The sequence below is a fragment of the Cyprinus carpio genome, chromosome B1 (genome assembly GCF_018340385.1).
Source record: "Cyprinus carpio isolate SPL01 chromosome B1, ASM1834038v1, whole genome shotgun sequence".
Taxonomy (NCBI): domain Eukaryota; kingdom Metazoa; phylum Chordata; class Actinopteri; order Cypriniformes; family Cyprinidae; genus Cyprinus; species Cyprinus carpio.
The window spans coordinates 38,608,512-38,624,130 of NC_056597.1; the positions used below are offsets into that span (position 1 = coordinate 38,608,512).

The 15,619-nt window shown below is 35.1% G+C and overlaps 1 protein-coding gene across 3 annotated transcripts; it reads right to left on the minus strand.

The window, feature by feature from the left end:
• Nucleotides 1–620: 620 nt before the first annotated feature.
• On the minus strand, nucleotides 621–15,430 carry LOC109071319 (pyridoxal kinase-like). Of its 3 annotated transcripts, none has more exons than XM_042717411.1 (11): nucleotides 14,735–15,430; nucleotides 12,805–12,859; nucleotides 9,067–9,171; nucleotides 6,326–6,409; nucleotides 6,096–6,130; nucleotides 5,865–5,950; nucleotides 5,595–5,640; nucleotides 4,475–4,586; nucleotides 4,105–4,241; nucleotides 3,929–3,995; nucleotides 621–2,568 (listed from the first exon to the last, which is right to left on the minus strand). In XM_042717411.1, exons 1-11 carry the CDS (start codon nucleotides 14,912–14,914, stop codon nucleotides 2,456–2,458), a joined length of 1,020 nt encoding a protein of 339 aa, XP_042573345.1. In that variant the 5' UTR covers nucleotides 14,915–15,430; the 3' UTR covers nucleotides 621–2,455. The 3 variants fall into 3 exon arrangements, with proteins under 3 accessions (XP_042573345.1, XP_042573344.1, XP_042573346.1); XM_042717410.1 differs by having other exon boundaries at nucleotides 14,834–15,000; XM_042717412.1 differs by lacking the exon at nucleotides 14,735–15,430 and adding an exon at nucleotides 12,985–13,034.
• Between the last annotated feature and the right edge of the window lie 189 nt (nucleotides 15,431–15,619).

The following is a 15,619-nucleotide window of genomic DNA, read 5'->3' on the forward strand; positions in this document are numbered from 1 at the left end:
ATTAAATAAAAATCTACACTCACTTTAAGAGTCTGGATATATAACAACTGGATTTTCTGAGCACTTGTAGGCCTTAAATGCGGTCTAAATTTAGCTATTTTTAAATTCTAAAACCATTTTCATGACGATTAATACATCATTTTGGTAATGCAAAAATATGATTAATAATTATAATATTTAATAAAATACTTATACATCATGTTTTTTTTTAACAAATTCATATTGATTTAAATGTAAACAATTATCATATTACAATAAAATGTGCATAATTGGCACCAAAAAACAATGTAAAAAAAAGAAAGATAATTTCTTCTTTTGATTTTGGAGTTAAATGTGACATGGATATGTTTTCGTGAGATTCACTCAGAAGGAATTTTGAGTGTTTAATATACAAATGCAACTCAGAAATGATCAGAGGATGAAACGATGGATACGAGAAATGTGACTAGTTTTGGAAGAGCATTAGTTGGGTGTAAAACAGAAGTCAAAATAATATTTGAGAAATCCACATAGATATAACTGCAGAGCGTCATGGAGAATGGATATAAACAGACATAAAACACAAAAGAAGATGTTGCCTGAATCAATCTCCTTATGAACTGAACAAGTCTGATGAAATGTATAACTCATCTGCCTTTTATTATCTTCCACAGCATTGTAACCAGAAGGCGCCATGTTCTCTGCCGCAGTGAGAGAGAAGCAGGCGCAGGTCCCAGACAGCACACATACACAGCTACTGTTAATCAAGGCATTTTAAGAAGTTCCCCAGTACTTCAGACTTCAAGTCTTTTCCTTTTAAGATATGAAAATACTATCAAATAAAAAGTTAAAACTACTTTTAAAGTTTCTTCTGCTTGTACAAACAAGTAGATTATCAATGCAAATACAATCAGTTCAAAGCAAATGAGATGATAATGTTAGTTACACTGACAAACAAACATGAAGTGAAATGCTCGAACTTCTGCATTTGTAAATGCTGGATGTAAAATGAAATCAATGGAACGAGAATTAAATCATATACACGTGAGCAAGGCCAAAAATGAGTACAGTCTATCTCACCAAAAACATCAACAAGTCACAAAATACAGCAGCGCATCTCTTCAGTAAAATCTCCCTTTTCAGGAGAATATAGTCACAAAAAATAAACAATAAAACACACATTTTAGACACAAGTTGGACTCTCACACAAATGAGTGCTTTGGGTCTGAAATACACTTTTAACAACTTGTTCATTTTTGAGGTTGGCTACAGCATATCTTTTCCAGATACAGGTATCTTATCAAGAACCGCAGAGAGCAAAGCTTTCTGGGTAAATCTCACCCAAACTAAAAAAAAGTCAAAGCCAAACGAAACTCCCAAATCTAAAGATAAAAACAGAGAATTATATTTTGCATAAAGAAAATTATTTTGAATGAAGAAAATTTATGTTTAGGACCAACATTGTTTGTATTGTGACAAATAATCACATTTTATCACTGAAAAAAAAAAATCTAATTAAAATGTAATGCAGTTATTAAAATCATCTGGCGACAATAATTTGAAAAAAAAAAAAAAAAAAAAACTATATAGAAAATAATAATAAATAGGAAAGAATATACATATAAAATAGGGCATCCAAAATAAAAGTTTCTAAATGTGCGATTAATTGATCTGACGGCACTAATATATAATTAAAATTAAATATACTTTTATAAAAGTTTATATAATTAAAAAATAAGATATAAAAGATGATAATTGTTCCAATTGCAGAGAGCAACAGAGAACTGGGAAAAAGAATACAATAATAATAAAAAAATAATAATAGCCTAATACATAAAATCTTAATGGTCCTAATAATATCCTTCTTTTTCCTTTATGCAATAAAAATCTTATTTTGATCTTTTGATTCAGGCCGAAATATGACTCAGGCATTTCTTAGACAGTTTTTGTGAGACTCAGCCATCTAGGTTTTGTTGCTGAACTGCTCTGACTCAAAATCATAGAGCATAGAAAGCATCACACCTATATTAATGTCGTTTTATTATTATTTTTTTTTACATTTTGGTCCTCACTAGATCAATGGCAGTTTAGTTCCATAACTGACCTGGTCTGGAAACGTCAGTGACTGGGCTTTATGTGCAGGACGAACCGGAGCTCTTGAGGAGCTTCGAGAGAAAGAGAGAGACAGAGATGGTGAAGATGCACAAAATCGTGTGAATGAGAGAGGGCTGATCATCTCTCCCACTCTCCTCTTCCCTTCTCTTTTCTCTGCGTTACACCCTCTCAGAGCGCGACGGCTCTCTCCCTCTCGCTTGTTTCTGCTGTACCCTGCTGAATCTCCTGAAATGGAACTGTTGTGCTCTGGCTGAGATTCTAAGGCAATGTCACATTACATATCAAAATGTACAACATCTATACATTGTGCAGTTGTGAGCCGAGGGTGAGATGTGTGGATGAGATGTGGCGTGTGGCGGCTCTATATAACAGTGGCCTCCATGACTATGGTTGGATCCTCTATGTCAGCTTTACTCTGGACCATCCGTAACTCCAGCTGGGCCGGGCTGGGTCTTCTACCAGGACCTGCCATCTCTGAAAATACACAAGAGGGTGATGACTCCGTGATCATTCATTTACACTACTGCTTGAAGTTTGGGGTCGGTAAGATCTTTTCATGTTTTTGAAAGAAGTCTCTTATTCTCACTAAAACCTGCATTCATTTGAACAAAAATACAGTAAAATATGTTACACTGTGAAATATTATTACAATTTAAAATGAAATGAAATATTTTTTTTTTTCATTTTTTTGTGTTAAGTCTGATGCAAAGCTGAATTTTTCAGCATCAATACTCCAGTCTTCAGTGTCACATGATCCTTCAGAATCATTCTAATATGATTATGTTACTGTTTAAGAAAAACTTGTGAGTGTTCAGTGTTGAAAATAATGATCACTATATTTTGGTGGAAACTGTCGTATATATATATATTATATATATATATTATATATATTATATATATATATATTATATATATGTTTTTTGTTTTTTTATGCTATTTCTTTTTTTTTTACCTTTAATGAATGCAAAGTTTTCAATAACACAGAATGCATCATAATTTTTTGTTAAATTATAAATGATTTTTTTTTTTAATTTTGTTTAAATTTTTTTGATCCTTGCTTAATAAAACTTAATTTCTAATGATAGTGTTTATACATAAACAGTGATAGTGATGCATGAATTACATGCTTAGTCTTTACAATGGCCATAACTGTAAACCAATGTAAGTGAATAAGTAAATATCCTATTATTGAGATTTGATCATTTTAATTAGTTAAAAATATTGAATATAATTGCATACAAATACTTTGTAGTAATTTCTCCCCAATTTTTGAATGTTTAATGGATTTCATTACTTTATACTGATGCAAGAAACTTGAAAAACTTCAAACACTCATTTGTATTTTTCTATTTTGACTAATTTGTTTTAATTCCTTGGGAAAAAAAATGTTTTTGCTGAAAAGCATAGTTCACGCAAAAAAAATTAATGTTGTTCTGTCAGTATTTTACACTAACCTTCTTCCTTAGGCTTTGAAAACATAAAATAGAAGATATTTTTGAAAAATGTGGGTAACCAAACAGCTGATGGACCCTAATGACATCCACAGTACGAAAAAAAAAATACTATGGAAGTCAATGGGGACCAGCAGTTTGGTTACCCACATTCTTCAAAATATCTTCTTTTATGCTCAGCAGAAGATCATATTGGTGTGGTTGATGAGGACATTTTTTTTGGTGGTGTTTTTTGTAGTCATGACGCTGTTTTTTTTTTTTTATTGTTTTTTTTGTTTTTTATTTTAAATAAAAGTATGTTTAGTATTATATTAGTTTTTGAAAGTGTATTGACAACCCTACAACATGCATATTAAATACACAGCTTTTGGCTGTTGTTTTACCGTGGGCATAAGATATAGTCCTCCGAATGACATGGTGCATAACAGAGAAGGTCTTCTCACATGCCGTCTGCGAAGAACAGAATAACAGGGAGAAAGAGACTTGATCAGCATTTTCTTACTACGCTGCATGATCACTGGGATGTGTGTCTGACACACTGATTTAATATATGCTGTACCTTCAGGTCTGTGGGGTAATGGTGAGTCCAGGCCAACAGCATAGCAGCAAATAGATCCCCGGTCCCCACAAACACCGCATCCACCTTCGGCACCTCTATTCGGATCCGCTGGGTCGTCCTTGTACCGTCAGGCATCACTGCACAAACATGGTTATTTTATTCTTCATTCTCTTTACAAGAACTTGTCATACATGAACCAGCCCTGATCTTTAACCACTAGGCTACACAATTCCATGTAGGCGGTTCAAATAAATTTTGTCATTGGTGAAATCTGCACACAGTGATATTATCTTCCACTGTTCAGCAGTTGACATGTATTTAGATTCATGACAAAGCAATTTTGAGCTGTACAGGAAGCGCACACACTTACAAATGCGCTTACTGCCAAAAGACACCAGGAATCTGTCTCCGAGACGAGGGGGCAGATCAGAGCTGGTGATGACCACGGTGTCTGGACCCATCTTATGCAGCAGGTCCATCACCTGAACACACACACAGTCAGAGACCTCGACCGGGTGCCAGTAACATGTGAACAGCAATGTGCTTTGTTTCAACTCGCAAAAGTTTCCAAAATTACAGACATTAAAAAAATTACAGTCTTCAAAGGGTTCACAAAAAAGGGGGTAATAATAATAATAATAATAATAATAATAATAATAATTTTAAACTACTACTATTACTATGACTTATCTTTTAGTATATTACTAATATTAAGATAAAAACAAAAACTTGTTTTATTATTTTAAAATATTATTACAAAATATTATTTATTAAACTACTATTAAGATAAAAATTATATTTTTGTTTTTTTTTAGTTTATATTAAGATAAAAACAACTTATTTTTATTATTTTAAAATATTACAAAATATTTTTTTTATTATTGTCCTTATATTTCTTATTATTATCAATAATAATAACAATAACAACAATTATAATCATTATTATTTACATTACAATAATATATAATAAAATATTTTTATTATTGTCCTTATATTTCTTATTATTATCAATAATATAAAAAATTATTGACAATACTAATTTAAAATTAGATAACAACATTTTTTTATATTTTTTTTTTAATTTAAAATATTATATTATTTTTTATTTTATTTATTATATTATAATAATATTTAATAATACTAATAATAAAAAAATTTTTATTTAATAATATTTATTTTACAATGATTTATAATAGTTATTAGCAATATTTTAAAATTATTTTATTACTAATTTAATATTAGATAATATTAACATTAATAATAATATATTAAGAAATAATATATATTAAAATAAATAAAATATATAATATATAATAAGGTAATGCTAATAAAAACAATACTTTTTAAATAATAATAATAATAAAAAATTGGAAATTTGGAGTGCGTGTATCATTTGCAGCTAGTATATATGATTTATATTCAGACATTTATGTCTGCTTCCCATTTTTCGAATTTTGAGGGCCATTTCTAATGTATGTATTTAAACTCACCTCAACAGCATCTTTCTCCGTACTGATATTCTTCCCTGTCAACAACCTGGAATAAAGAACATGGATGAGAAGCGTTGCTGGCACACCAGTGTGATGTGAGCAGCACTGAAGATTCATGGCTAAATCCACAGCTGACCACTAGAGGGAACTACAAGATCACTCTTCTGTCAGCAATCTTACTGAAGCACGTGAGGGGCTAGAGGTTTTTTGACATATGCAGCACACAAACATCCAATCACAAAATAACACACAAAGCTGTCTTCTACTCACTCAGCCTCAAACTGGTTGGGCGTGATGATATCGGCCACAGGCACCACTTTATTCTTGTACACGGGATGGAGATTCTGAGGAACATACTGCAAAAGGCAAAGAGTACTATAAGAAATAAATGTCACATTTTCCAGATTCTGTTTCCTGTATAATGAACAGAATGGGACAGAAGAAGAAGAAAAAAAGAAAAGAAAATCAGAATGAGAGGAACAAGAACACAAGTAAACTTACCATTGAGCCATGGTCACCTAAGACAGGGTCACAAACTGAGAAAAACAGAGTTATACTTTAATGTACATTACATAACATAACACATCCTGGCTGAATAAAAGACTAAAAGAATAAAAAAATGACCCCTAACTTTTTAACGGTAAACATGCTTGTAAAAACCATTCATAATGTAGAAAATCTATACAACTTTTTTCATTTAGATAGGATGAAAGAGACTGAAAAACACTCACCATATACAAGGTTAGGATTGGCCCTCTTCAGCTCTTGAACAATGTCAACCACCATCTCCAGAAACGATGTATCTCTAGTGTAACCTGCAGTAATGGAAAGAGCAGAGCTGAAATATACTGACCACTCAGCACTAGCACAAAGAGTGACAGGCCAGTCTCATTCTTTGTGCCGGAGATTTTTGCTACTGTTAAGGTGGATGCAATTTTGGAACTCAAACACATCAACACATGCACTGTATCAAATCAAGTGACATAAATATCTAAATTTATTTGGGTTGGGGCAGCTCTGAAACTTCCAGGGCCACTCTCCAGCTACTGGTCATGTGGCGGCTCTGTCTCTCCAGTCAGGTAAATAACTCCTACATGTGACTCATCTGACCTTCACTGCTTTCATGAAGTCACTGTGTGTCACACACTGTAAGCCACTAGTAAGAGAGGGATGCAGGAGGGTCCAACAGCAGTTCAAAGATTGACATTATAATAGTGCAATAGAAATAGAGCCTAGGCAATACACAGAACGTGTGCTTTGAAAACAAACACTGACAGCCACCAAAATTAACTCGTTATATAAAGCCATCAATACAAGAAAACCACAAAATCATGAGATTTTGAAATAGTCTGGTTTTGATGTTAAAAGTAAATAAACCACTGCTCAAACGTTTGGGGTGCTTAATAGCATATAGCATAAATAATGCTATTTATTCCTGTGATGCAAAGCTGATTTTTTCTCCAGTCTTCAGTGTCACATGATCCTTCAGAAATCACTCGAATATGCAGATTTACTGCTTTCTTATCATCATTCAAATGTTTTCTAGATTCCTTGATGAATATAACGATCAAAATAACATGCATTCATTTAGAATAGAAATCTTTTGTAACATTATAAACTCTCACTTTTAATCAATTTAATGCATTCTTCCTAAACAAAAGCATTGATTTCTTAAAAAAAAAAAAAAAAAAAAATTTTTAAAAGAAAAAACTAAAAAAAAAAAAAAACTAATATGACCCAAATATTTTTAATGGTAATTTAAGATATTTATAAGTAAAAGAGCTATTTACATTTTTTAAAAATAAAGTTATTTAGTTATTAGTCATTTATTAGACTCATAACCTATTAATGTTGAGATGGAGCTAAGCACATTTTTACTGTGTGAAAGGCTGTGTACAGAGTCTCTGCGGAAATACTTCACATGGCTCTATATTCCCATGTTCTCCTTTCTCCTTTTCCTCTTTACCCGTTCTGTGCTTTCCTCTCTCGCTTCTCCTCTCAAGGTGATGGTCAAGGAGAGCCCATGCACCAGAGACGTCTCTCTCGCTAACACACTCAATAGAGCACAAGATCTCAGTCTGCGCTGCTCGTGTGAGACCTGCAGCTGTATGACCATGTGTCCTCTGCGCTCCCCTGGTGCTGATTAGCAGTGATGTTACAGAGGGAGAGAGATGTGTTCACTTCCTCTCTGACTCCAGACAACACAACACAAAACTACTGGATGCACAAGACACACAAATCAACTAGATTATGACATTTTCTGAAGAAAAGCGGCACTTCCAATGCAATGCAGCTCAGCTCCTGTTGGAGCTTCTTTCAATGACTTTTTATACACCAGGTTGATTTTTAATAAATCAAATTTGAACATTCTGACATGTCTTTATTTATTTTATATCTATCTATCTATCTATCTATCTATCTATCTATCTATCTATCTACATTACTTTACTCTTGTTCCAGACCTTAAATCTAAGCTATGACAATCTATCATAAAACATTAAGTTGACAATAACAACACAATAACACACAATAATAAGAAATGTTTCTTGAGCATCATATCAGCATATTAGAATGATTTCTGAAGGATCATGTGACACTGAAGACTGGAGTAATGATGCTGAAAATTCAGCTTTCCATCACAGAAATACATTACATTTTATAATATCTTAAAATAAAACAGTTATTTAAATTTGTAATAATATTTCTCAATATTACAGTTGAACAGTATTTGATCATATAATTGTAGCCTTGTTGAACATAAGAGACCCCAAACTTTTGAATTATATTGTATATAAATATTTTACATTGTATATAAATACTGTATATTTATATTTTACAAATATTAGTTGCATAATTTTGCAACTAATAAAGATATATCAAAATTCAATGTACCTGGTTACAATGCTTGAGATGATAAAAAATAAAAAAAGTGAATAAAATGTAATTACATTAATAAAAAAAAGTAATTATTATTAATTGTTAATAGTATTAATATTATTACTGCAATTTTGTAAAAAATTATGCAAAACGTGAAATGTGAAAAAAAAATGTATAAAATATTGTAAATTTTTTTTTTTAGAAAAAAATTCAAATATTGTAGGTGAAATGTGAAAAAAAAATGTATAAAATATTGTATATTTTTTTTTTTAGATTAAATTAAATAAACTGAAATGTAAACTGTTTTAACACACTTTCCCTCACTTTCACTAGTTTGTTTTCTAGAAATCCACAGAGCCCAAATTGCTTGTAGTAGAACATATCTACACAGACAAAAGAGTTTCATCTCTATGATATTATGATCTTTAGATATGGCACCAGGCTGTCCCGGGGGCCTCTAGGGTCCCACACAGGGCCCATGTACGTTGCTCTATATGCCATCACAAAATGACATCATCCCTCATCTCAAAAAATAATGCAAATAATATCCACAGCAGTGTGCAGACAGAGTTGCACTGACAGTCAAAGAACTGACCTGTAAGTACATAGTCGTAGTGGTTGACGTTGTTGAGTTTGATCCCTTCATACAGGACGTGAAGCTCATCTGCAGTCAAGACCTGTCCCTTCCAGTGAGAGTACCCTGAATTAAGACAGATCACACATCAAATACAGAGAAATCAGATTCCAAATCCAGTGTTGATGCAGAGCATCCGCTGACGTTCGAGACGCTATGAGCACGAAGATCTCGTTTGGTCACATGACACCTCCTGCACCTGCTCTCACACATCTATGGGCTACGGACAGAAGCGCCACCGTTTCCTCAGACACCACTGCTGTTGCTGCAGGAGCTGTGATGTCACAATTCAGGTGAGTCACCGAGCTGGTCACATGGTATGTTTCCTGTTGCTAAGAAACAGGACAGAGGAAAGCCTGAGGGGCTGGATGAAAAAGACGCATCATTGTAGCCTTGATGTGCATGTGTGTGTGTTTTAGGGAGAAGATGACTGCGAAGGGGAATCTGTGATAAGACGGGTGTCTGTCGTCATCATTTCCTGTTGCCACAACTCTGCAACCTCTTCACCCACACGTATAATACAGATACTCTATTACACAGCAAATCCCCATCAGAAGCTGCCGTGTGATCAGGTGCATGCTGTTTCTACCCATAAGGCTTTGCAGTGCCCACTGATGTTGTGAACAGATATGAAGGTCTGAACATCACAATCTGTAAATATATTCCCAAAGTCAAACTATGAAATCATAGAGATTGGAGATCACCCTGTGGTCACATCAACAGGCAGAAAGTACTTTTAGATGCTGACTACCAAAAAATGTTAACAGAATAATGATGACTATTACTTATCATGACTAACACATGCTGTGTAGAATAATGATGACTATTACTTATCATGACTAACACATGCTGTGTCTAAAAAAAAAAGTTTCACCAAAACTCAGTTAGAAATGTTTGTAAATTTTGTATAATAATTGAATAATACTTGCAAAACTAAGAAAGGCAGCAAAAATTTACAGACTGCAAATGGTTTGAACTGTAATTTTTTTTAAATTTCAAATCCTGACTTTTTTTTTTTTAACTATGGTTTCCAAATTACATCTTATGATTATATTAATGCAAACTTTTGAACTGTATTTTATGGCCAATAACCAATAAATGGCTGATGTAATAAATCTATAAACCTTTTTTATTAAAAATAAATAAATTACACCACTAAAAATTTCTGGCCTAAGACGACTCAAATGCTCAATTACAATCAGACCATTTTTCTCTTCAGCTAAAAATGAACATCATGGACGAGCCTGAATCATCTGGAAAAACAGCAAGACAGATAAGTCTAGTGTACCTTCTAAACTCCAGAAGTACCCAGAAGTACCCAAGAAATAAGTCATCAAGGACATGACAACAAACACAGCACTACTTTATTCAGCCTCATTTTTCAGGTAATCTTTTGCCCCTTGTAATCTTATAGCACTCAGAACCCTGGTACTCAGTCAGCCGCTGGTTTGGGAAAACTAAGCCAGCAGCACACGAGTCTGTGTCCCTCCGTCTATAGCCTTAAATGCTTAAAAATAGCACTTAAAACAAATCAAATGGCTAAAAAAGACAACTTTGCTGGCTTGAGGAGAAGTTGGAGTCCTGGGAGAGAGGGAGGACAGTCACAGGGCAACAGCCTACAGCAGGTTGTGCCACATGTTGTTTAGACCACTGATCCGAGGCCAGTTCGGGTAATTCTACTTACGTGCTTTGAAACAGGATGTGTTATAAGAAGCTGGTCCAGAAACTGTGTTTGGGAAGTTTAGCAGTGATGGATAAACATGTGAAACCGGTGAAAAGCAGTTCTGGGTCACCAGAGGGAACTTTTCTAGTACTATCTTTTTATCTCTCTCACAGGGACAGTTAAAAAAAAAATGAAAAGGATGTAGGGCTGTCCAAAAAAATTAGAATTTCGAATATTCGTCAAATTTAAAATAAAAATCCACAATTTTAGTTGGAGCACAAGATGCGATGACGATGTGTCATTGCATTTGAATGTTTTTGTTAGCCTATCCAGTTGAAGCCACTAGATGCGGCGCTGCTGCGTTGTTATTTACAAATACAACATTAAAAGAGAACATCAATGCAGAGAAGATCTTGTTTACGTCAAAAATAAAACCAAGCCGTTCACACAGAACACATATTTTGTGCATTTTCTAGAGGGACATTTATCACCGTTGCACTCGCATCTCACACAAAAGAGCCACATGTTTAGAAAGCCATGTAAAATTAATGCAAGTTCAACTTTGAAAATACATATCTTGAGACTGTATGGCGGGGTTTTTTCCCCATCCCACTGCAACTCATGTTTTTAAATGAAAAATATACTTGGAATATAACACATAAGTCATGTAGACTTCATTTTTCATGTTTTTTCCCCCCACTATCAATAAAAAACCTTGTGCGTCATGTGGGAGGGCATGAGGGGCAGTAAAAAAGAACAAAAGAAATCAGCAGCATTCTGCTTTTGAGCAAAACGGTCTCAATCAGAACATAATAGAAATGTTTTAAAGGATCAGATTTGAAGTGCACCATCCAAAGATGAGAAAACATATCACAATACTCCTACTATCTTGAAGTACAAGGATCAGTGCTTGGTCTGTGCTCACTAACCGCACTTTTCTACTCGCACACAGCTCAAAATGAACTGCCACACCATGTGAATGCAATATGCATTAAGCACTTCAATGAAGCATCTGTTTCTGTCCTCTTGACAGTAAGACAGGTCAGCATAGTTGAAGGAAGAGGTCAAGGGGCACTACAGTGCATTTGCAAATGATACTGCAAGAATATGAAAATGCATCTGTGCGCTCTGCACAAGTGATATCCGATAACTGATTAAAACTTGTGATCTTAAATCAAAAACCATCTGAATAAAAACGCCTCAAACCCTTATATGCAAATACTGCAACTGGCTGAAATGTTCAGAAACGGCTGAACATTTCTGCCAATGTTTACAATTTGTTCATCTGGTTAGCATTATTAATCAAAGTCATTATAACAAGTATATTTTTAATCATATGTTCAAAACCTGATCAATCCACACAGCTGTTGTTTGGGGCTGCATGTCAGAATAAATGAAAATAATAACTCAAAGAACAAATTTTCTTTCAATTATAAAATCTGCAGTGATTTATTTAGTCAGTTTTGTCAGTGCCTGTTTGTGCATGTTTTATTGCCATATTATTATGACATTACTTCCTAATCAAAAAAAAAAAAAAAAAAAAAAAAAAAAATGAACTCCTATTATTCTATTTAACACATTTTCAAAAAAGATTCCACCTGGCCCTAATTATGACATCATACAGTAACAAATTCTACTCATCAGCACATGTGTGAAGTCATAATAACAAATATGCTTGCACATCATTTTAAATACTTATACATTTATGCATTTAGCAGATGCTTTTATCCAAAGTGACTTTTACAGTGCATTCAGGCTATACATTTTTTTTTTTACCAGTATGTGTGTTCCCTAGGAATCAAACCCATGACCTTTTGATTTAGCAGACGCTTTTATCCAAAGTGACTTACAAAGCATTCAGGCCTTTGCATTTAATAATTAGCAGATTTTACAAATGAGGACAAGGCAAGCAGACTTTAAGACACTTTATCCAGAGTGAACCACATAATTAATTTGATCTAAAATGCTTTCAATGACATTGTTTCACAGTGACAAGCTGTTATCCAAACATCAGCAGAATATGTTTGTCAGCCTACCTGTGTGGTTGGAGAACTGAACAGAGTTGATCGAGTCCACCTCAAACCCCAAGACCTGAAACACACAAACAAACAAACATTTCAAACATGAAAAGAAGCTCATTCATAGAGTAACACAGTTACATTAAAAGACTCACGCGGGCCTGTGATAGTCAGAATAAGAATACATAATATACTTACACAGAACCATATACTAGCGGTTGCGAACATCCGTCCTGGAGAGCCACAGCCCTGCAGAGCTTTGCTCCAACCTTGATAATAACTCACCTGCCTCTAGCTTTCTAAACCTTACACTTCGATTAGCTTGTTCAGGTGCGTTTGATAAGGACTGTGCCTCTCCTTCTATATATACTATTTTTATACAATATGACATTATTAACATTCACACGGTTAACCATTGTATTCGTATCCAATGCATTTGGTAATTTTAGCAGTTTCTATTCTGCTAGGCTCCATCCACTGTGTGAATAGTCAAGCTATATAACGTGTAGTCTTAAGTGTCTCAGCTTGACCACTGCATATTTCTGAAAGTCTACTCTAGCGTATGCTTTTAACATCCTAAATGATAACATGCATATTTGTTGTTTTTACGGGTAGAGAGCTCAAAAGGTGCTGCAAATGAGTCATAGTATCTTGAAAGTTTAGACTGTCATAATATTGGCCTACTGGGGTTTGATTATGTCAAGGGAAACATATCTGAAGGGAAAAAAAAGGGTAATGTCATATACAATTTGCAGCAGCACTATTTGCAGCATTTGGGGTCTGTGGGACAGAGATCTGCATGAGCTCAAAAGATGATGCATTGTATTGTATTTTATATATAAAATATAATATAGAGAGAGAGAGAGAGCGAGACCCTGGACCACAAAACCAGTCATAAGTAGCACGGGTATATTTGTAGCAATAGCCAACAATACACTGTATGGGGCACAATTATAATTTTTTTTTTTTAATGCTTAAAATCATTAGGATATTAAGTAAAGATAATGTTCCATGAAGATATTTTGTAAATTTCCTACCGTAAATATATCAAAACTTAATTTTTGATTAGAAATATGCATTGCTAAGACCTTCATTTGGACAAATTTAAAGAATTTTCTCAATATCTATTGTCCTATCCTAACTAATTTCAAAAAATGTAATCTTATGACTGGTTTTGTGTTCCAGGGCCATGCACATACACATACATTCATATCAGATATACACATAATAGATATATATATATATATATATTAGTCAGAAAAGTTAAAGCTTTGTCACTGAAAGATTTCTGAGCTTAACTTAACATTTCCAAAACAGGAGGGTTAATCTAGCACTCTCTGTCACTGAAACACGCTGACTCAAAAGTTTCAAGATGAAACATTAAAACGCAGGATGCGCGAGCGTGGGTTTCAGACTCGGCTGGAAGAGCCTTGGAAAGAAAAATGTCACGATTTCGCTGGAACTGAATTGAGTGTCCCGGCTGTGACGTCAGCGCCCGGCAGCGCGAGCGTGCAGGAGAAGAGCTCGAGGCACAAGAAGAGCCGCTTCTGATGGCACGATGACAGCTGGAGACATTCAAAACCTAATGAGCCCGGTTTAATGGTTTGGACGCGGCGCGATCCCTCATGCCAAATGATCTGTCAGAAACCGAGACTTAACGCTATCCCTATCGATTCTGGTGATGATTAACGCCAGTGTCACTCACCCGCCGTGCTGCAATTCACCGTGCCGGTGTTTTGACAGCACGAGCCTCTTGACCAGAGCTTTCAGTTTTTGTGATAATCAATTAACCAAGCCACTATTAATAGGAGCAAATTTTAAATTCAACCTCGTATATCATTGCAAGAGGCCAAGTTCTGGGAATGCAATAGTCTAGATTTAGCATAAGAGAAGTTTACTACATAAATATCTCATATTGCACGAGAACAGCATGCAAGGGAATGCTGACCATGTGACCTTCCCTTCCTCCAGCACCAGCACGAGCACGATTATCACGAGTGTACCGTGCCGCTCCAGCTGTCGCGAGCCTCGGGTGAACGGCGCTCACCTGTAACGGGAAGGATGCGGATTTGTTTCCCACGTATCCTCTCACGACGTGACTCTGAATCGACAGCACTCGGCACTCCATGTCGCGCGCGGTTAAAGTTGTTTCAGACGCGACTGAGAGGCAGCGGCGAACCGGAGAGGCGCTTTTCTTTCCTGTTTAAATCCAGATTAGGATCCGTGATGGCAAGTTCTCTAGCCAGACAGAGAAATGAAGGACATTCACACTGGAGACGCTCATTGGCGGCGAGCGCAACTACTCAGGCATCCTGAGGGGGCACCTAAAACCCACTGACATCACGACTACGCTCACAGAGCAGCGCTCGTGTCCGCTATTAGTAGAGCCTCGGGCTATATTTATCATGCATTGAGACAGAGAAGAATGGGTTGATGAAATCACCGTGAATCCGTATATAAACCAAGACGAACCCTCAATAAGTTCAGGTTGCGTTGGGAATTATGAGTATTAGGAGATGCTGGATTTATATTAAAGATAAATGTATGCATTTCTTGTCTTTCGCTTATTTTTGACAAACGATGCCGTTTGTGCACTCCTAAAGAAATGGCGTGTTATACAGCGATGGATTAGCGCAATAAACCTTAGGTCTGTAGTGTTGCGGAAGTGGGGTCCTTCTACACAAAGACGCGCTCTGGTGTGTTTATTTTTTTTACTGTCTATGCGGTGACGTCAGCCCGTGAATGGGTGATGTTTGACGTCACCGGCCGCTGTAGGCAACCTGTAAGGTCTATCCGCCTTTATGGAAAATTAATTCTGTTGCTTTATTATTTT